Source organism: Gorilla gorilla, chromosome 12 (assembly GCF_029281585.2).
Source record: "Gorilla gorilla gorilla isolate KB3781 chromosome 12, NHGRI_mGorGor1-v2.1_pri, whole genome shotgun sequence".
Classification (NCBI taxonomy): Eukaryota; Metazoa; Chordata; class Mammalia; order Primates; family Hominidae; genus Gorilla; species Gorilla gorilla.
Window position 1 is genome coordinate 83,911,217 of NC_073236.2, and position 22,354 is coordinate 83,933,570.

General features: G+C 36.8%; 1 protein-coding gene and 1 long non-coding RNA gene across 5 annotated transcripts in view; one reads left to right on the forward strand and one right to left on the reverse strand.

Moving 5' to 3' along the window:
* Positions 1 to 13,518, forward strand: part of EFEMP1 (EGF containing fibulin extracellular matrix protein 1) — a 57,600-nt gene extending 44,082 nt beyond the window's left edge. For all 4 annotated transcript variants that reach the window (XM_004029264.5, XM_004029265.5, XM_063696171.1 and 1 more), the window contains 6 exons: positions 2,226 to 2,345; positions 3,347 to 3,466; positions 5,084 to 5,203; positions 9,009 to 9,132; positions 9,217 to 9,412; positions 12,892 to 13,518. In XM_004029264.5, the coding sequence (XP_004029313.1) occupies positions 2,226 to 2,345; positions 3,347 to 3,466; positions 5,084 to 5,203; positions 9,009 to 9,132; positions 9,217 to 9,412; positions 12,892 to 13,053 (842 nt within the window). In that variant the 3' untranslated portion in view covers positions 13,054 to 13,518. The remainder of the gene's footprint in view (positions 1 to 2,225; positions 2,346 to 3,346; positions 3,467 to 5,083; positions 5,204 to 9,008; positions 9,133 to 9,216; positions 9,413 to 12,891) is intronic.
* LOC129531606 (uncharacterized) overlaps positions 1 to 22,354 on the reverse strand; it is a 59,827-nt gene that overhangs the window by 4,100 nt on the left and 33,373 nt on the right. The window contains exon 3 of the long non-coding RNA XR_008676889.2: positions 6,179 to 6,264. This is a non-coding gene — a long non-coding RNA (uncharacterized lncRNA). The remainder of the gene's footprint in view (positions 1 to 6,178; positions 6,265 to 22,354) is intronic.

A 22,354-nucleotide genomic window follows, 5' to 3' on the forward strand; every position in this document is an offset into this window, starting at 1 on the left:
TCACACAGTGTTACTTACACTTTGGTGCCTCTATACAAGCTCTTTACACAACAAAAACATTCCCTCCTGGCAAATTCTTATTTCACTGTCAAATCCTAGCTTAGGATCACTTCCTCTGGGAAGCCTGCTATGATTTACCCAAATATAATTAGTTGCTCCTCCCCTGTGCCAATACTTCTCAAATTATGATGAAGGATACTTTTTTGTAAATTTCCAATCTATGGCAGACCAATACTTCTGTAAAGTACAATAAAAATAATGTTGCAGTAATGTCAAATTGCTATTTCTAAACATGTACTCTCAGTTTCTGTATTTATTCATTGCAGACTGGTCCAAATAGCCCATGAACCAGCAGCAGTCAGCAGGCCACACTTCAAGTAGCATGGTGCTCCCTGTGTCCCATACACTCCTTTCTATTGTTGATCTTCTCATTCCATGGAATAATTTGTTTCATGCCTGTCTTTCATACCAGACAGGGCAGAACACATGTATACTGATTATCATTATAAACTTGGGGTGCCAAACACAGTACCAGCAAATAAGAATGGTTCAATGAATGTTTATTAGTTAAGAAGACATGCATCACGTATTCACCAAATAGTTATTGAGGGCTTACTGTGTAACAAGCATTGTTCTAGGCACTGGGATAGTAGTAAACAAATTTTACAAATTCATAGCCCTCGTGGAGCTATTAGAAAGTATAATACCATTCATACAAATTAGCTATCAATACTAGCACCTGATGATAGTACTGAGGACTAGGAAGCACTATGCTAAAATTGCTCTTAATTAGTGTGAAGTTTCGATTTATTCGATAATGTTTATTGAACACCTACTACTATGCCAGGCCCTATTCCAGATCTAACAATGAACAGACAAAAACCCTCTACCTCCACCTCAAGGGGAGAATGCCATGCACTATGGTGAGGGAACACACAAGAAGCAAATAAACACATAACACAATGTCGAGTACTGTTAAGGACTACAAAGAAGTCTAAAGCAAGGTAAGGGAATAGATAGGGCAGAAGAACCTATTTTATATTGGTGGGAAAGGTGGCCACCCTGAGGAGGTGACATTTGAATGGACACCTGAACCAAAGTAAGGGGAAAAGCCATGTGAATATCTTCTTACTATTTATTTCAGTATTCGAGTTAAATCAAATATATCTTGCAGCTTATTAGCTCCCATTTATGTTTACTTGCTTTGTGCCAGTAACTTTGCCTACATTATGTCTTGTAACCCTCCCAATAATTCTACTTACAGAAGAGGAAATGCAACCTCGAGAGGTTAAGACCAAGCTAGTAATTGCCAGAACAAAGATTCAGACTCAGGTTATCCTGAGGCCACTTGAGCACACTACTTAATTTTAGTTATTAAAGTACCAAAAGAGCCCAGCATAAAGATTTGTTTTGTTTTGTTTTGTTTTGTTTTACCACAAGGCAGTGTCACTATATAGCATTACATTGTATATGCATAATGGTTGTTTTAAATTACACATGCCATGTTGAAGTTGTCACAAAGTGTAGAATCATGAATTAATGAAATTTTATTATGCTTCTAAGATGTTAGTCCTACTTAGCAAGTTCTTAGTTGAGCATTTTATAGTTGAAAATATTTATATGAGAAGGACACAGGCTGGAACACTTCATCAAAGTGTCAAAAGAGCACTCTCAAGAGGTAACTTATTTAGCATCCTATTCTTCCACAGTGTTCTTTTATTTGATACACAAAAACATCCTAAGATACACATGGCAAGCCTTGCTATTCACATCTTATAGAAGAAAAACCAAGATACTGAAGGCATAAGTGACTTAGCCAAGGTCACCAGTTGAGCACAGCCCACAACTCTTTCTTCTTTGTTTTGTGCTGCACCATGCACTTCAGTAGTTCTTTTTTACTTCTGTAATTATATATAAGCTTTTAGCTCCCCAAACTGACATCTTATATATATATGCAACAGTCTCAATTATTTTGTTTTCTTTAAATCTCAGTCCACCCACCAAGTTTATTTACCACTGAATGGCATGAACATTGAGTCTTTGTTCTTAACTTCTTAACTCAGAATACAAAGTATATTTAAAATACATATACCCTAATTTTAACAAAATAGGAAATTATTACTTTTAAAAAGAGATTTTCTCTACATAGGTTTTCTAGATAATGCTTTTCAGAGAATGCTAATTCAATAATTTGGTTCTCTTTGTGTGTGTGCCTGATAACCTAGACATAGATGAATGTACCATCCCTCCATATTGCCACCAAAGATGCGTGAATACACCAGGCTCATTTTATTGCCAGTGCAGTCCTGGGTTTCAGTTGGCAGCAAACAACTATACCTGTGTAGGTAAGCCTTTTGAGAACTTGCTGATTTCTGTCTTCACAAAAGGAAACTCCATGCCATGTTGCAGTATTTCCAGTTTTCTATGTTCTTGAGTAAATAGTTTCCATCGACTTCCCTTCAGCAATCATAAAGCTTAAAAGATAATAACCAATCTGTGTCTTAAAACACATCAAGATGTGAACAGAAAACTTTTTAACTTTGGTTTTAGTTCTCCTCTGTGGATAGATCAACAAATTTAAAACTACAAATCAATTGATATACATACACCAGTCAATCAGCAGTGTGTGATATAATGCTGAAAGTGCCAAAGGGGTTACTACAAGTTCAAGTATATAAACTTTCCACTGAAAGTGCATCTGATTTTTACATGCCTCTTCTCCCCTTTCAGAATGCAATGTCACGGCACACAATTAAAAGATTGGCATGACATGGAAAAAATCTAGTGTAGGAAAAATGCCTTTTCACAATATTTTCAGTGCTTTAGAGCATTGCAAAACTCCGTATGGGTCTCAAAGGCTTATGTTATAATTGTAATGGAATTTAACAGAACCCGTTTAAAAAGTAATAAATAGCACAGATAAATCTTCAGTACAGCATGCTGAGAGACCATATCAGTATAAGTGTCTTATATCAATTATTTATAGAATTGGCATTTTGTATCTGAACAACAAAAGAAAATCGATACTGGAATGTATATTTATTAGAAGCATTAAATTCCTTTGGAAAGATTCATCAAACATCAAACTAACTGTCATTCCTAGAAAAAATATTTTGGTATTTCCAAAAGAAGTATATGACAGACGTTTGAAGTTGTTCCAACAAATATGAAACCTAAATGGATGTTCTCCAGTGAGCTTCTGCAGGGCAAATAATTCAGCTAGGGAATTACTCACTTGTCAGCAGATGACGTAGGTACAAAAGAGCAAGGATATGTTTAAAGTCTATATATATATGTGTGTGTATATATATACATATACATATATATATATATAATTTTTTTTCAGATATAAATGAATGTGATGCCAGCAATCAATGTGCTCAGCAGTGCTACAACATTCTTGGTTCATTCATCTGTCAGTGCAATCAAGGATATGAGCTAAGCAGTGACAGGCTCAACTGTGAAGGTAAAACTCTTCCCAGATAGTATGGAATAAAGTCCAATTCCTGTGACTGCTGTTGTTTTATCTGATTATGTACCCGTTTATGAAAACAAATGCTTACCCATGGGAATTCTGTTCTAAAATCCAGTTAATGTAGTTCAGTTGTTACATTGCCTTTTTAGTGTGTTACCAAGAAAAAGGAAAAGAAATAAAAATAACTGAAATATTAGGTGCAGGCTGGCTCTAATAATTAGAAAGGGTGCTCTAGCATGTTGCGTCTCAGTGTGTTATCCAGTGACCAGGTATGTCAGCACCTCCTGGGAGCTTATGAGAAATGCAGAATCTCAGGCTGCAACCCAGACCTCCTGAGTCTGAATCTACATTCAACAAAAACTGCAGGTGACTGGTGTGCACATTTAAGTTTCAGAATAGCCAAGTGCATGTCAAAACATTAAAATAAAAATCAGGAGATCTGGTTTCTGGTTCTATTCCTGCTACTGTGTGACTTGGGCACATTTCTTGAGTTGCCTGGGTTTCACTTTCCACATGAATAAGAGGAGGGCCATTTAACTAGATTCATGACCTTCAGGGTCCATTGCATGTGCACATTTCGTTATATAATTCAAAAGGCATTAGACATCCTGAGGGGGATGCCACAGACACTTGATGTCCCTGACCTCCTCACGGTTCACTCAGCTTTACACAAAGCTCAAACCCCACCGAGAGAGGCCTTACATCATGCCATTACACTCAAAACTGAAAGAGGCTACCTCAGGACAGCTGCCTCTGCCCTTCTGAGTAAACTGTAGGGACATCACTATTCAGAAATGCAAAGCATTCTTCCCCTGAAAGCCAGATCCTGCCAAGCTGTCATTCTGGAAGCTTGCACAGGTTAGGGGACTTGGCATTCAAAGCTCAAATGAACTTGGCTTCAAAGTCACCCAATTTCTGAGAAGACAAACATGAACTCTGCATCCTGGATGGGTCTGCAGAGTCCAAAATGAAGGCCGTCAACCACAAGCCAATTCATTCAGTAGTGTAGTTAGGTCCAGGATTAGCCAAATTGTCAGCAATGATTCAGTAAAAGTCATGATAAGAAAAACTTTTTGTGCTATGAAGTCATAGAGGGAAATAAGCTGATATTGTTAGAATTTGCCTTTTAGCTGCTTATAAAGTTTTGTATTTCTATTTCAGAATTTGCAATATTTTTACTCTCTTTAGCTCACCTCAAAAGTGTATTACTTCCTCCGGACTGTTAAGCAGAACAAAAAAAAAATTATATATATATGTGTGTGTGTGTGTGTGTGTGTGTGTGTGTGTGTGTGTGTATGTGTATATATATATATATATATATATATGTGTGTGTGTGTGAAACCCAGGCAACTTAAGAAATGTGCCCAAGTCACACAGTAGCAGGAATAGGACTAGAAGCCAGATCTCTTTATATATAGATAGATAGATATAATTTTTCCTCCTTAAAATATAATTTTAATTATATATAATTATTTTAATATAGATATTTTAAATCTTATATATAATTTATATATATATATATATATATATATATATATATATATATCTCCAAAGTAGTGGTGCACAAACTTTTCAACTCTGTGTCCTTTCTCTTGTCTAATTCAACAGACATTGATGAATGCAGAACCTCAAGCTACCTGTGTCAATATCAATGTGTCAATGAACCTGGGAAATTCTCATGTATGTGCCCCCAGGGATACCAAGTGGTGAGAAGTAGAACATGTCAAGGTAAGTTTATTTTTTTTTTTCATATGTTAGGTATTTAGTTTTAACCAGGAAGAGACAAGAGGAAGTTATAGGATTCTCCTATAGACTTTCATTTTTCCCACTTTCAATATACAATTTAAGCTCTTTTTTCCCATTCATCATAAAATATATACATCTCATAAAGAGGTGATTCTATGCTAATGCCGACATTTTTCGTCCTTAAAAAATAAATAATTTTAATAAAATATTGATATGTATTCTATGTAACCTACATAATCTCTTTGAGATACATCTTCAAATCATCCACTGGAAAAGATTCAGTTATTAAAATGTTTCACCTGTGAGTTTGAGTTTAGAGCATAAGCTCAATATGTGAGTTAAACATACCTCCATCCAGTCTTAGCTCTCTAAAACACAAGGATTATAAATTGCGTAAGAATGTAGGTGCTGAGAAAAGTCAGCCTAATATGTTGTAAAATATACTTGAATATTTTAGAGAAAACTACTAGCCCCAAAATAGCTAACGACCTTGGGTCCAGTTTCAAAATAAACATTCAGATGATCTTCACACCTATACATAAGTGGACGAGGCAGCTCCCCACAATGGTATGATTTCAGAGCTTCTCAAGAAGATCTAAAAAAAAAAGGACCCTACCTCCAATGTTGCATGTAGTTGAAAATTTTCTTAACAGGGAAAGGACTGTCAGATAAAACCAAAAACGTAGAAAATCCTGGAAAAGCTAGTACAAACACTTAAATTTACACAAAGCAACAAAAGAATGAAAAAATGACCAAACTTGACAGAAAACCTGTTTGAATCCCAGCTCCACTGTATTCGGTCTGCACAATCTTGAACAAATTATCAAACTACTCTGAGCCTCAGCTTCCTCATTTGGAAAAGGGAGTTGTGGGAATTTAGTGGAATAACATACATAAAAATAATTTGTAAACTATAAAGCTTGTACAGGTCAAGGTGTTTTTATGAAATTTACTTACCAATGTAAGTGACCAGTAGTAAATCTTCTGTAGAGAGTCCTTTTTAATCAGAGTTGGAGTGAAGGCACACAAGGACAATAAAGATCCTGTTAAGAAAAGAAAGATCAAGGAAAGGAGACACTGGGGATTCTCAGTCTATATCATGATTTTACAGGAAAATATTAACTTAGAGGAAATCCATTACCTGGGATTTTATAATAGGCACACAATTTTTCGACTAGACTTCAACCACTGAGTATGAGCATAATCAGAATGTAGTTCATTGCACAATGAACATCTTTATAACCCTTTCCAGGTTACTAGAGACTTTATAAATGTTAATTATGGGAAAACATTGCATTCCAATGATTTTACTTACTGAACCCTAATTGAGACTTTCAACATGCATATTACATGCAAGAAAATGTTAGCTAGTGGAATGTCTTAACAAATTTCTCTGGAGTCCTTCAAACAAATATCTATGTGTTTCTGATCAAAAATTGATTTGATGCTCAGCAAAAGACAGAAGCAGATTAATGCACGGTGGGATCCGACCTGCCTAGCCTATCTATCTGGAAACATTTATATATATTGTAATTAAAGGTGGAAAATGCACCAAAATTGCAAGTGGGGGATTCATAAATGTTATATGTTGAAGATATGCAGCTTCAGAATGTTTGGTTAAGCCAAAACATTTTTTGTGAAAAAGACTTAGCATTCTTCTAAAGTATAAAGCAATTGCTTTCTCCTACGGAAATCATTCCTTCTGAGCCTTGTCCACAAGAATAAAATGAAATTGAAAGTTTTGGATTCTTAACTTTCTCTAAAAGACTTATTTTGTGGATGAAATAACTGTTCTCATTTCACAGGCCTATACAAATGAAAACTGTGTGTGTGTGTGTGTGTGTGTGTGTGGAGAGAGAGACAGAGAGACAAAGAATACACATACACATAGACACACACTCATCAAATATTTTGAGAGTATTAATTTCTGAAAAATCTTCCAGAATGATTAAGGTGATGATTATGCTAGGCTCTACATTACTGGAAGTAATAAATGAAATTATAAGGTTGTCTTTTGCTTCTGTTGGACTCCATATAACAAATAAGTATTAGTTTTCCCTGTACCTAAACAGCATCTTTATTTTTCAAAAAAGTGGAAAATACTGAAAGGATAAGTCAATTGTGATTTCATTTGAAGAATCTAAGTTTTCTTTCTTCAGCCATAGCCAGCCCAAGAAGACACTTTTTGTAACTGTCTCTTGGAGACTACCTAGCTTTCCCAGTCTGTTCTTGAGTTCCAGATAACTTTAGCCAGTTTGGAAGCTAAAATACTTTTTTTTCCTCCAAAGTCAAGGCATGAATTATTTAGAGTATATGAACTTGAATGAGCCACTAAACCCTTATTTGTTTTTCATCCATATCAAGTGGAAATATCTTTCTCACCTACCTCCACACAGTTTGTGTGAAGAGCAACTTAGTTCAATTTAATATTTCTTAAAAGCCAGATGCTCTATTGCATTAATGCTAGGTGATGAAAGGATTAAAAGATGGGTACAATAACCCTTGCCCTCAAGGAGTTTACAAGCTAATAGAAGGGTTAAGCTAGACATGCAGATTGCAATAATGCAAAGCAGAAAGCAATAAAGGCCCTTAAAAAAGAACACCAGGTATGAGAATTCAAAAGAGATCATATCCCAGCACCTAGCCCATGCTTGGCTTACAGCAAGGATTCAGTAAATTACTTATGGAATGAGTAAATTCATGAATAAAAATATCTCATTGTGGAGAAGGAATGATTCAGAAAAAGTTTACATTGAATAAAATATAAATCACTATTCAAATGTAAAGGGAGACAGACATAGAGATGTAGATATTAATTTTATTTTTATTGTTGTTGTTGTTATAAATGTAATGGCTCTCTAGTAAAACTGTTCTCTTAGATGTCATCTGGAGGCTTCTGATTCCCAAATTTAAAGTCAATCTTTGTCCAGCCTGAGGTAAACACAACCCTTCTTCCCAGGATTCTCTCTCCCTCTGACTTCTTTGGCATTGCCTTTTCCTGGGTTGTCTCCCTGCACTGACAGCCTCTTCCTTAACTTCCTCTTTCTCCTTACAGTCCTAAAATTGCTATGCTCTATGAGGTGGAACACTTCATAGTTTCACTTCTTGTGCTGTGCTTCCTCTGGACAGTATAATCCACTCCCAGCATGCTTCAGCTTACTGAAACCACATTTCTAGCCTTTTCCTTTCTCCCAAGTTCCTGAAAGAGATGATAAGCTGCCCTCCATAGTTTATGCTTCCTGATTTCTCAGCTTGGAAAGCCTTCCCTGCCCCAGCCATGAAAACTCCATCTAACCACCACCCTTCAAGGCCACGTTGAGATGCCTCTTCCTTCCTTCAGCCTTCCCTAATCCCCCTGGCAAAATTACCCAACTCTGCTCCACATGCCCCAGTATACTTATCTATCTCTTACTTAATTCCATTTTACTTTCTAAGTAACCATATACACATTCCCTTAATTATAATGTCCCTGAGGACAAGAACTGGTGTTTAACTTTTATATAGGCAGAGTCAGTGGTTAACATTGGGGTTTGAATTCAACAGATGAACAATAGGTGCTTGATAAAATATCATGAAATGACACATATTAATCTGCCTAGAATGTTTCAGCTCTGTCTGTCCTGAATTCAATACAAGGAACACCCAGTCTTGTGTCTAAAAGCAGGTTGAACACAGTCCAGATGCTCTCACACCTCCTTCCTTGCAAACAGAATCTGCCAGTTATATGATTTAATTAGATCAGTTCATTAGTTTAGTTAGTAAACTCTTTGACCCTACATCTCTACAGATATAAATGAGTGTGAGACCACAAATGAATGCCGGGAGGATGAAATGTGTTGGAATTATCATGGCGGCTTCCGTTGTTATCCACGAAATCCTTGTCAAGATCCCTACATTCTAACACCAGAGAAGTAAGAAAAATCAGAACTTTTGAAAGTGAGGATTTTCTGGTCTTACCAAGCCAAACTGCTGAATACTTTTGTTTGTCTCTGCAGCCGATGTGTTTGCCCAGTCTCAAATGCCATGTGCCGAGAACTGCCCCAGTCAATAGTCTACAAATACATGAGCATCCGATCTGACAGGTCTGTGCCATCAGACATCTTCCAGATACAGGCCACAACTATTTATGCCAACACCATCAATACTTTTCGGATTAAATCTGGAAATGAAAATGGAGAGTTCTACCTACGAGTAAGTATCCCGAAGGCAGCCTCAACTATTGAGAAAGATGGGAGTTTGTTGTTGTTGTTGTTGTTGTTGTTGTTGTGTGGTATCCACATGTGGAAGGAAAGCAAACATTTAAAGCGTCTTATGTGTAGGCATTGTGTAAGGCCTTCCAGCTACATTATTTCATTTATTCCTCTTGGTAACACTGCCAGATAGATATTAATATTCATCTCCATTTTTTACAGAGGAGAAAAGTGAGATGCAGAAAGATTAAGTAGCATCCCTGAAATCACTCAAATATTAAGTTTGGCAGACTCTGATAGAGTTGTGTGTGACCACGAAAATACAAGCCTCCCATCCCCCCGCCTCTGCCCCCCCCAACATATCCCCCAAGTAGGTATCACTAATCATTGATGGTTAATTAATTATACATAGACATACATATTATTCAAACCCAAAATAATTCCTGGAGCTCCTAAAGAGTTTTTCAGACATCATGAATTCATCATTGTTACATTCACAAGACAGTTTGCATTCACACCGAAACTAAAACCTGTAAGTATGTGAGAAGTGACCCCACCTCCCCGCACAGTATAAGTCAGTAGTTGTACCATTCTTGCCAACTTCTGGGCTGGCAGTATGGAGTCATCTCCCTATCTTTCATTGCCTGTGTGAAATCTACTTTCTGAATTCTGCCATTTCCCTCTTCACACTGTCTCCTGGGTTATCTTTGCTTCCTCACATCCCTATCTCTCTTCCTATAAACTGGCTCCCGTCACTTCCATGATCCCTTCAGTGGCTTCTGAGCTGGTCTCCCTGACCCCAAAGCCTCAGCCTTCCAGTCTCCCTACAAAATCTCAGCAAGTTCATTTTAGGTTAAAATTTGGACATGTTTTAAATACGGCTCACCACTTCATGTGAAAATGATGGCTCCCTACCAAGCAGTTTGCAGAGTTACGGTAACTGTTTCATGCTAATGATGTTATTCATCCAGTTACAATTTTCTCAAAACTCCTTTGGGCACTCTTTATTTTTAATCAAATTTTAAAGCCAATATTTCATTTTGAGAATATGAATTAAATTGGGAAATTCATCCTTGTGGTACAGTTTACAGATTTTTAATGTTTACCCATTTATCCTGTTTTTTGATATATTAATTTCCCATATAGCTCCAGAGTTATATGATACTATCTCTTTGCCAGTATATTAGAAAATGATTAATTTCTCATGACCAACTTCTGAAAAGAAAGACCCAATGCAAAATGCAATCTATTACAATTATTTTTTCAAATAAAAAAGAATATAGTTCTTTAACATTTGATATTTTAAATTTGACATATTCTTGATATTTGTAAGAAATTTCCACTGAATGAATTTTACACAATTCAGATGCTATTAATTAACTAATTCTAGCCTAAACAAATAACATTATTTTTAATAACAAAATCTTTAAAAATAATTTTCTATTTTGAACTTTTAGCCATAATGTAAGAAAATAAAATTTTCCAGCAGAATAATCAAAGAGTGAAACAAAGTTCCAACATGTTTTTTCTTTGCAATTAAACATGGCACTTTTACAGTTATTTATTATTCATATCAGTGCATTTACCAACTTCATATTTTCAAATCAAAATACAGTGTTTTTCTCCAGTGAAATCCTTATTCTCATGACTGATAGAAAACATTGCCAATTTTGATAGTTCCAGAGTTAATGTTAAATTATTTGAAAGAAAATTATTTAAAATAATAAAAATAGACATTTCAAGACTATTTCTTATCACATAATTCAAAAAGTACTTGGATCAAATCCTACAGAGTTTCTCCACTAAAATTCTACTTGTGCAGAGGGCATTGAAACGCATGAAAATCAACAGCAGTTTAGTTAGGTTAATTAATTAGGTTAATTAAGCACCTACTACATGCTCAGCTCTATGCTAGGTGTCATGAGGAATTAAAAGGACATGTAATGCACATTTTCTGATTTCAAGGAGCTTTAAATATTATTGTGTAGAAAAAGTTAACATCTATGAAAATAGAAGGGGGGCAATTTTGTGCTTAATTCCATGGTCCAGATACATCAAAAAATCAATGTGGGCTGTCAAAGAAGGTTTCTTGATAGTCATGAGTCAGCCTGATTCTTGAAAGGATATGTGGAATATAAAATTTTATTTATATTCCTTTTGAGAAAATACTGAGAAAACCATCTTCCCTGGAAAAGAGAACGTATTGTAAAGAAAGTACATGAAATTGAAGGTTGAATATCCAGCATCCCCCACACTGCCCCAGTGTCTCTGCTCCCTTACTGAGCCTTACTATTATTCTTCATAGCCCTATCACTACCTAGTCTAGTATTCACTGAACTGTGTCATCCACTAGAATATGAGCATAATGAGAGCAGAGACTACACCTGTCGGTTCACTATTCTATCCTCAGCACATAGAATGGTACCTGGCACATAGCAGATGCTAAAATAAAATTTAAATGAATAAATTAATTGAATCAACACCTTCAAGGTGTTATTATTACCTACAACTATTGTTTACAAGAGGTATGCACCGTGGAAGATCCTGGAGACACAACAATGAATAAAGCCAAGCCAGTTCCTGCCCCCGTGGAGCTTGTAGTCAAGACATTGAACAAGTGATCAAAAAGATGCTGACTGCTGCAGCAGAGGGTTGCAAGCTGCTCATGAGTATATAACAAGTAGCCCTAACCAAAGCATTCTCTCCCTTGGTTTAATGTCCACCCATTGAGGTGACTGCTAAATCCTAATCCGTGACTCTATCCCTTGGCATTCAAACTCACACATCCACTTACCTGCCTCTCCAACCTCATCTCCCTCCACTCACAAGAGCCCATCACATTATTCATCAAAATGAAACTGCACCCAGTTCTTCTGAACATATTACTTTACAAAACTTTCATTTATGCCTGGTGACTTTCATCAGGCATTCAAAAGCTTTCCCTCAGTGCTTCAGGGCTCTTCCTTTTCTTCCCTTTATACATACACCTTTATGTATCTTCATATGTACCCTGCATAACCTCATATATCTTAGCATTTACCATATTCTGTTGAAAAACTGTTTCCATTTCTCTTTACTTACTAGAATGTAAACAGATGCACAATGTTGAGAAAATGAAAAGTGACAACTTTGTTTACAAGTTTAGAAATTATCAGATTCTCACTTAAGCTCTAGTCTCTGTAAAGTCCACAACTACTCAATAAAAGTGAAGAAAAATGTTAACAGAGAGGGAGGAATCAAAAACAAAGAACTATTTAAAAAAAAAAAAAAAGCAAGTCCTTGAAACTTGGAGCTAATGACTGTATTAGACAAGGGATAAGAGCCAAGAAGAGTTGAAACCAAGAAGGGACCAAGTAGTGGCTCTTTTATACCACCTTCAAAATTCTCCCCCTAATTCTTATAGGAGGCATACTAACAAAGCATAGAAACTCCAATCCAAGAAAATTATTATCTTCCTTTCTCTATTTTCTTTTATTTTAGCAAACAAGTCCTGTAAGTGCAATGCTTGTGCTCGTGAAGTCATTGTCAGGACCAAGAGAACATATCGTGGACCTGGAGATGCTGACAGTCAGCAGTATAGGGACCTTCCGCACAAGCTCTGTGTTAAGATTGACAATAATAGTGGGGCCATTTTCATTTTAGTCTTTTCTAAGAGTCAACCACAGGCATTTAAGTCAGCCAAAGAATATTGTTACCTTAAAGCACTATTTTATTTATAGATATATCTAGTGCATCTACATCTCTATACTGTACACTCACCCATAATTCAAGCAATTACACCATGGTATAAAGTGGGCATTTAATATGTAAAGATTCAAAGTTTGTCTTTATTACTATATGTAAATTAGACATTAATCCACTAAACTGGTCTTCTTCAAGAGAGCTAAGTATACACTATCTGGTGAAACTTGGATTCTTTCCTATAAAAGTGGGACCAAGCAATGATGATCTTCTCTGGTGCTTAAGGAAACTTACTAGAGCTCCACTAACAGTCTCATAAGGAGGCAGCCATCATAACCATTGAATAGCATGCAAGGGTAAGAATGAGTTTTTAACTGCTTTGTAAGAAAATGGAAAAGGTCAATAAAGATATATTTCTTTAGAAAATGGGGATCTGCCATATTTGTGTTGGTTTTTATTTTCATATCCAGCCTAAAGGTGGTTGTTTATTATATAGTAATAAATCATTGCTGTACAATATGCTGGTTTCTGTAGGGTATTTTTAATTTTGTCAGAAATTTTACATTGTGAATATTTTGTAAAAAACAGTAAGCAAAATTTTCCAGAATTCCCAAAATGAACCAGATATCCCCTAGAAAATTATACTATTGAGAAATCTATGGGGAGGATATGAGAAAATAAATTCCTTCTAAACCACATTGGAACTGACCTGAAGAAGCAAACTCAGAAAATATAATAACATCCCTGAATTCAGGACTTCCACAGATGCAGAACAAAATGGATAAAAGGTATTTCACTGGAGAAGTTTTAATTTCTAAGTAAAATTTAAATCCTAACACTTCACTAATTTATAACTAAAATTTCTCATCTTCGTACTTGATGCTCACAGAGGAAGAAAATGATGATGGTTTTTATCCCTGGCATCCAGAGTGACAGTGAACTTAAGCAAATTACCCTCCTACCCAATTCTATGGAATATTTTATACATCTCCTTGTTTAAAATGTCACTGCTTCACTTTGATGTATCATATTTTTAAATAAAAATAAATATTCTGTTAGAAGATCACTCTATCTTTGGAGGTTTTTCAGTGTAGTCAGTAGCCCCCAATATAATTTTTATATCTGGGATAAACATCAGTTATAGGTGCCAGCGCAAGAACTACCATTAGGTTTTTTTTTTAATAAATAAACTGGGAGATGAGGAAGCAAAAATACAGTTAAAATCATGCCACAAAACAGCCAACTTTTTCTTAAATCTAGTTTCACAGCATATATGCATAACCTCTGTCACCAGGTAATCTTGCTGCTAAAACAAATACCTCTCAAAGAGTTGACTCCTCTGCAGAAATTGCCAAAAAGAAAGTTCAGCAAAAGCCCAAGGAACAAAACACAGACTCCTTCTGTGAGAGTAGGGGATGGGCTCTTAAAGGTTAAAGGGGCACAGAAACAGTGGAGAGAGAACAGATCTGACCAAGGGACAGCACGGAAGCAGAGTCAACAACCAGCCACAACACAGCAAGACTGTTGAGTTCATTCCTCTTACCCTGTCTACATGATTGCTTACAGTCAAGATAAATTACAGCTTGATCTAAACGTTTCTATTTTTAATCAATCTAGTGATTTTCCTACATACAAAAACAGCTCTCAAGTGAGAGCTGGGAATAGCAACAGTTAAAGAAAAAAAGCCTAAGACCTTCTTCCAACACATTTTTCTCTCTTAAACAAGAAAACCGGTCTTGTCTATGGCTCCCCAGGGAACTGTAGAAGAAACAGGAATCTCTGAAATGTTTATGCTAAGCCCTGGCCCTCAATTTCTACCTCCAAAGATATATATATATATTCTGGGCCTACGGAAGCCATTAACTGCGGACAAGATGTTTGCCCTTTTATCCCAAAGCCTAGTCCTACCCACAAATTACAGACACAAGGAAGAGGGTTGATACTGAAGTTTCACTGAGGCAATTTCTTTGTTCTGTTGTGATAAAATTTACCATTTTAGACATTTTAAAGTGTACAGTGGCATGGAGTACACTCAGAGTGTTGAGCAAATATCGTCACTATCTAGTTCAGGGGCCCCCAACCACTCCCCCAACAACTGGGCTGCAGACTGGTACCTGTCCATGGCCTGTTAGGAACCGGGCCACACAGCAGGAGGTGAGTGGTGGGCGAGCATTACCACCTGAGCTCTGCCTTCTGGCAGATCATCCCAGCATTAGATTCTCATAGAAGCATGAACACTATTGTGCATGCAAAGGATCTAGGTTGTGTGCTCCTTATGAGAATCTAATGCCTGGTAATCTGATGTCTGAGGTGGAACAGTTTCATCCCCAAACCATCCCCTCACCCCTCCCCACCCTCATCCCCCACTATCCCCACCCATGGAAAAATTGTCTTCCACCAAACCTGGTGCCAAAAAGGCTGGGGACCACTGATCTAGTTCCATAACATTTCATCACTCAAAAATAAACCCCATACCTGTTAACAGTCACTCCCATTTCCCCTTCCCATAAGCCCCTCTGGGAGTCAACATTAATCTACTTTCTATGGATTTGCCTATTCCGGACGTTTTATATAAATAAGATCATACAATAATATGTGGCCTTTTGTGTCTGGCTTCTTTCACTCAGCATGTTTTCAGGGTTTAGCCATGTTATAGCATGTGTCAGTACTTCATTTCTTTTTCCAACTGAATAACATTCCATTGCATAGATCTATCGCACTTTGTTTATTCATCAGTTAATGAACATCAGCTGATAAGCTGTTTATACCTGTGATTATTGTTTTTCAATCTTGGGTGTCAAAAAGAAACTGTTTCCTAGACTATTCATCCACTAGTTTCACAGCCTAAATTCACCCATTTTTAGTTTGGCTTTTGACTAAAAAGAATAGCAAGTTTAAAAAAATTGTTTTAATTCATGGAAGCAAAAACCTGGAAAAAACTTTGAGAAGCTAATACATGAGTTCCTTTATAGGTGCAGTCATCCTCAATAAACGTAAATATCTCATGCTCTCTTAATTTGAAATTGAAAATAAATATCATGTCTAAAAACAAATCAAAGCAGTAAGACAAAATTCTGCTGTTTTCAAACTACACACGATTCTTTCCTTCCCTCCATGAAAATCACTGATTTAAGCCTGCTCCCATAGATGAAAATTATGGAAATAATTTATTGTCACAGTCATTTATTATCATAATTTTCTCAGCATTTATTGAGAAAATTCTAAAGTAATTCCTTCCAATGTCTAATAGTGTGATGATATAGAACAACCAAGAGTCTATTTAGTCTTGATTCTAAAATAACCCGCCAAGAGATCTTGGGGAAGTCACTTAGCTTCTCAGTACCTTGGTTTCATCTGTAAAAGTGGGATATTGAAACAAGGTGTTCCTCCAGCTTTGAAAACCAGGTGTGGTGTCTCCCACCTGTAATCCTATCACTTTGGGAGGTCAATGCAGGTGGATCACTTGAGCCAGGAGTTCAAGACCAGCATGGACAACATAGCGAAACCCCGTCTCTACAAAAACATACAAATATTACCGAGGTGTGGTGGCATGTTCCTGTAGTCCTAGCTACTTGGGAGGCTGAGGTGGGTGGATTACTTGAACCCAGGAGGTAGAGGTTGCAGTGAGCTGTGAGTACACCACTGCACTCCAGCCTGGGCAACAGAGCAAGACCCTGTCTCAGGAAAAAAAATTATCTATATCTGTATCTATATATCTCCCAGGAATGCGCCATTGAAAGAAGAGTTAGCTCTATTTGCCAAATCTTTGAAAGCATCTGAGTCTTCTTTGTACACAGCGACTATTAGAAAGCATTATCATTGGTGGAAGAAAAAAATGAATAGTGCCCACCAAAAAAAACATATCTTCACTTTATGGTCTCATTATTAACGCTGAGCACATAAGAAATAATCCAATTTAACTATGTTTTTTAAATTGCAATTCAAACAACAATTACTTTTAGTATTCACTCTTATGCATGTTTTTGTTCCTTTCCACTGAAACTAATTGCAATCTGATTACTCATGTTAAACTGGAAGTCATTTTACCTTATTTCACCAGTGGAAAAAATGGCCAGTCATGAGTTCCCACACTTCCAAACATGCTTTCAGGGAAATGCCTATGTTTTTACTCAGTGAACCTCAGTAATGAGGACTGACGTAGATGTTTCCAACACTTCACTGTTGTAATACCTGTGGCCTGGGCTCTGAGACTTCCATGCTCTCTGACTGGACACAGTTATTTTTTTACAGTGGTTAGGAAAGACCTCTTGGTTGTTAAGCTCTCTAAAAGAGAATAATTTAACTTCAGCTGCCAAATTTCCCTCTTAAGTAGTTTCTTTAACAACTGGCAATCTCCATCTCCTCCAAATATAAAATATCTCCTATTTCATACCCTTATTTTTAATAATAATAGGATTCTAGAACTTAGATACCATCCTGTAAAAAAATCTCTTATTTTTAAGACTTGCACAACATCGCAGTTTGTTGAGCAAGAGTGCTATGCCTAGAATGCAGTTCTTATGACTTAGATTAGGGCTCTTTTCATTGGCCATACTCCAAATTTCAACACCAACAAGCAATCTCTTTCCTTTTAAACCCCTTCTTGAACAGTGTCCACTCCACATCATGGGCCAGCCTTTCTGGCTGCATGACTTTTTCATTGCTGCTTTCACATGCAATCGGATTGAAATAACATAGATACCACCAACCTGAGTCTTACAACCTTCTTGAACTGTAGTTTATTGTTCTCTTTAACTCCAGACAGGCAGAAGTAATTGTGTTACCCAAAATACTCCTGAATTCTGGAAACTGAAATGCAAACACCAGTCATGTAGACCTCACTATACTTGAGAGGACAGCAGTTTCCAGAAGAAAAGAGGCTATTAGTAGAGATCCAGATGGATCTCTACTAATAATGGGGAGCTTTGAGAGCAATAGTGATTGATACGTTTTGGATGTTTCTCCCCTCCAAATCTCATGTTGCAATGTGACCTCCAATGTTGGAGGTGGGGCCTCGTGGAAATTTGGGTCATGGGCTGGATCCCTCATGACTGGCTTGGTGCCCTCCCTGCAGTAACACATTCACATGAGAGCTGGTTATTTAAAGGAGTCTGGCTCCTCCTCCTTTCCCTTGCTCCTGTTCTGGCCATGTGATATACCTACTTTCCTGCTTCGCTTTCCACCATGACTGTAAGCTTCCGGAGGTCTTCACCAGAAGCAGACGGTGGTATCACATTACCCGTATAGCCTGCAGAATCATGAACCAATTAATCCTCTTTTCTTTATAAGTTACCCAGTTCAGGTATTTATTTATAGCAATGCAAGGGCGGCCTAACACAGTGGTGAAGATAGAATGAGTCTAACACTCCCCCGGTCCAGGAGCTGGACAAAAAAGCATACAGCGTCCTTCCTGCTGTAAGGATTATTATAAAGCCAAGGATAAAGAACATTGCCGTTCCTTGACACTGGTTAACATTCATTAGGTGATTTTCGAAGGTGCAAATATGTACAAGGAACATCATCACCTAACAGCTTCTGTTTTAGAGGCCTAGAGTAAGACAAGATATCACACTATTAAGAACTCAGTCCTCAATGGGGCTTTAGGTTCTTTCACATGTGAAAATGGCAAAAATACATAGGTATTTTTTAAATTATAATTTAAAAATATAAGTATTGAAGAGTAGAAATCAGCTAGAAACCAATCCCCATATCTAGTACATGTACTAATTTGTACCACCCTTCATTTACAAGGGAGATGCTTTAGTGAATTCAAATGATGGAAATGGAAAGATTGTTCAGTACCCTAAGGCCACCTGAACACAGCCCAGTGGGATTATTATTTTGGGGGAAGCTTCACAAATAAAAGTTTATTGTTGAATCTTGTTTCCACGACTTCAAGCAGTTGCTTGTGTTTTGAATAGTTATGTATGCTTCTAACTTTCTAACGCTCCTTTTAAAATATAGAACAGCTGCTGGTCTGCTCATATGTTATGCATAAGAAGCCCACAAGGGACAAGGCCCTCTATTAATATGTTGAATTATTTTTAACACAGTTATATTTCTATCCCAAATCATCATCTCTAAAAGATGGCAAACTTCCATCTTCCCAGCTGGGGGGAGCACCTGCAAAATTCAAACCCAAATTGTGACACATCTGGTACCCAAAAACCAATCTTGTTTCATCTGGCCAGCAGACTAAAATATCAAGATCGTTGAACAGAAACAAGGCAAAAAGTTAACTGCCTCTTATATGCAGTCAATGCAGATGTCTAGTTAAGCTGTTTATATAGTAAGCGCATGTGTATGTTAACGGAGCACAGACCCCTTTAATAAGCCAGAGTTGGAATATAAATGCAAGAGAATTTTAAAGACCTGAATGCAATAATTCAGTTCTTTTTTATCTTCCCATAGAAACTAAAGTATTTTCTGCAAAATCTCAGCATGATATTTAAACAGATGCATATAACACAGACAAATGATTTTGTTGAGTATCTCCAAATTGTTTATTTCCTTTAAAAACCCCATTTTATGTTTTTGTATTTTAATATTTACATTATGTTTCTTTAAGTGGTAAATTACTTGCATATGGCTTAAACAAGGTGTCTTGGTTTGTGTTGCCCCACATGCAGATTCGGATATAAAAACTGAGTTCTGGTAGGTTGAGAGGTTCTCTTGGGAAGCAAACTTGAGTGAGTGGGGAAAGTGAGCCAGGGAAGAAAGAGATGCCAATGAATGTGAGTAAATGAGTGGATCACCTCTGTGAGCAACTGTAGCTCAATTCCTCTGATAAATCATATGGAACTCACCTGAGAAACATTCCACTAGAGGCCACATGGGCTGCAGCATTTATCTACCAACTCCCGTCCCTGTGGTAAGTGTTGCCCATACACACTGCCTGCAGGAGGGTGTGCTTCCTCATACTGGAGAAAGCCCTCAGGCAGAGGGTAAGAAAGATAGGGGTTTGATAGAGGATGCTGTTGGCAAACTAGAAACTCCTACTGCACCATGCAGTAACTCATATGGCTAAGGAGATCTGCGGCAGACATCAACATTTGCTGACTGACGCCAGTGCAATGCTTGATGATTCTGACAAATGGAGCTTCTGTTACTTACTGGCTTGATGGCTTCATATCACATAAATCTCTCCCTTGACCTTTTTCTGTTCATTCTCCCATCTTTTCTTCCTTTTCCTCTCTCATTCTCTTCTTCTGCTCAGGCACTAACCATGTCCAAGGCTAATGGACATGGTTCAGCCAATGACACTGAATTAGATTCAAGGACACATATAATACTATGCAAAGTGGTACTGTATAGTTAATACCATGAGCCTATCTGATTCTAGAGCTCATCACAAGTCCAATTGCAGAGTACTAAATAGAATGAGTAGCCCTTCAAAAGTGAATCTTCAGGGAAGCTAATGAAGCTAAAGCTTCAAGGCTCCTCCCTTGCACCAGCCCCTTCCAAGGTCCTGAAAGGGACCTTATGTTCACATAGTTACATATTTTTGTAAAATTTGCATAATACATTTTAGCTGTATTGGTTAGAATTACTCTTTCATCTTGGGCTCCCCCCATCACACTTCACATGTCACGTGGCTCTGAAGTGCGTCAAAAGTATGTTTGAGATCCAGCCTGGGAAAGTGGAGTTAGGAGAGTGTATTTAGTTTGGATTTAGTAGGATATATTTATATAGTTAACATTCATTTCTATGTATGGTTAATTTGAGCTCCTATCTGGGGTAGGAATAGCCTCTAGAAATATTCCCACCACCCTCTGTGTTGACCATAGCTGACAGCATGCCCAAAAGTTCAGGGCCAGGAGTCCCATCACACTATAACATTCTACAGCATCCAACAATGGATGTAAATAGCAGAGGAAAAACAAGTTTTGAAATATGCAGAGCTATAAATTAATCTATGGAAAATCCTTCCATTCACCAGACATGTAAAATAATAAGCAGAGGATGCGGTTTTAATCAATGCCTACTCATGAATATACCTAATTATGCAGCATATACAACTATAAATGCACCATACCATGAAAATATTTTCATATATTTCTCTAGGAACTCACCGGAAATTATTCTGACAATAAAAAGTGAGTTGTAACCAAAAAGATGTTCAGATAATACCAAAAGTGATCATTTTTGAGAAGAAGAAATAAATTTCAAATAGAAGTAATAAATAGACTCTTGAGTTGATTGATAAATTAATGGAGAGGACTATGAATCATATGAACACACTGGGGAAGAACATAAATGTCCTGCTACTTTGATCTAGAACACTAATATCAGTGAAGGTAACAGAAAACTGGTAATTATACACCACAACAGGACATCAGAACTCACTGGCTAATGAGTGTGACCATTTCAAAGGATATTTAAGAGTAGTCCCTGCACAAGAACACTTGGAGTGATCTGAACTCATATAGATCTGATATGACAGAAATCTGATAGAGGTTCCCAAATCTGAGAGCAATATCAAAAATTTGCATGATATTGTAATAATGACTTGTGAAATCAAAGAAACTTTTATAAACTACCAATTTAAAAAAAAACTTAACCAGGCTAGAGGAAAACCTGGTTTATTTTACTATTCTTTCTACAGAAAATAATACAAAATTGCATTTATTGGCAACCAGAATGTGCATAAAAAAATGTAGGAAAAAGAAGTATTGCAAAGGAGTGTTAGGCAGTTAATTAACAAAAAATGTTATTTTCCCAGACTTTGAGATTTTTGCTGTATTTATCAGCTTTTAAAATGTATAATTTATTGTAATTTCTTACATCATTCTAAATAAAAATTTACTTTTGTGTCTAATTTTGTACTTACAATTTTATATTTTTTTCCTTTAAAGTGAGCCTTCAAATACATATAAGCTTCATTCGAAACCTGGATACATCCCTGGAATAAGAGCACAAAGCAGTTCTGCCACTAGCTTAAGTAGTGCTTTTGTGCAAATTAGAAAGGACACATATTCTGGGCCTTGCAATATTTGACTAGGCAGAAAAAAGGTACATATTGTAGGTTCAGGAAGTGGCCCTTTATTTCAAACTTTCCCCACTGCCAGTAGCAACATTTACTCTTGTTAATAGCAATTGTAGATTTAAGAGTTACTGATGTCTGGCTCAAGCTTAAGAGTTGAAAAATATATTTCAACCCTTGGTCTCCACAGATGAGTTTTTCTCATGGTGCTTCAACATTCTATTTCCCCTGCTTGTCTCTTAGCAGTGATTATCTGCCTTGACTTCCCTTTTAAGATCT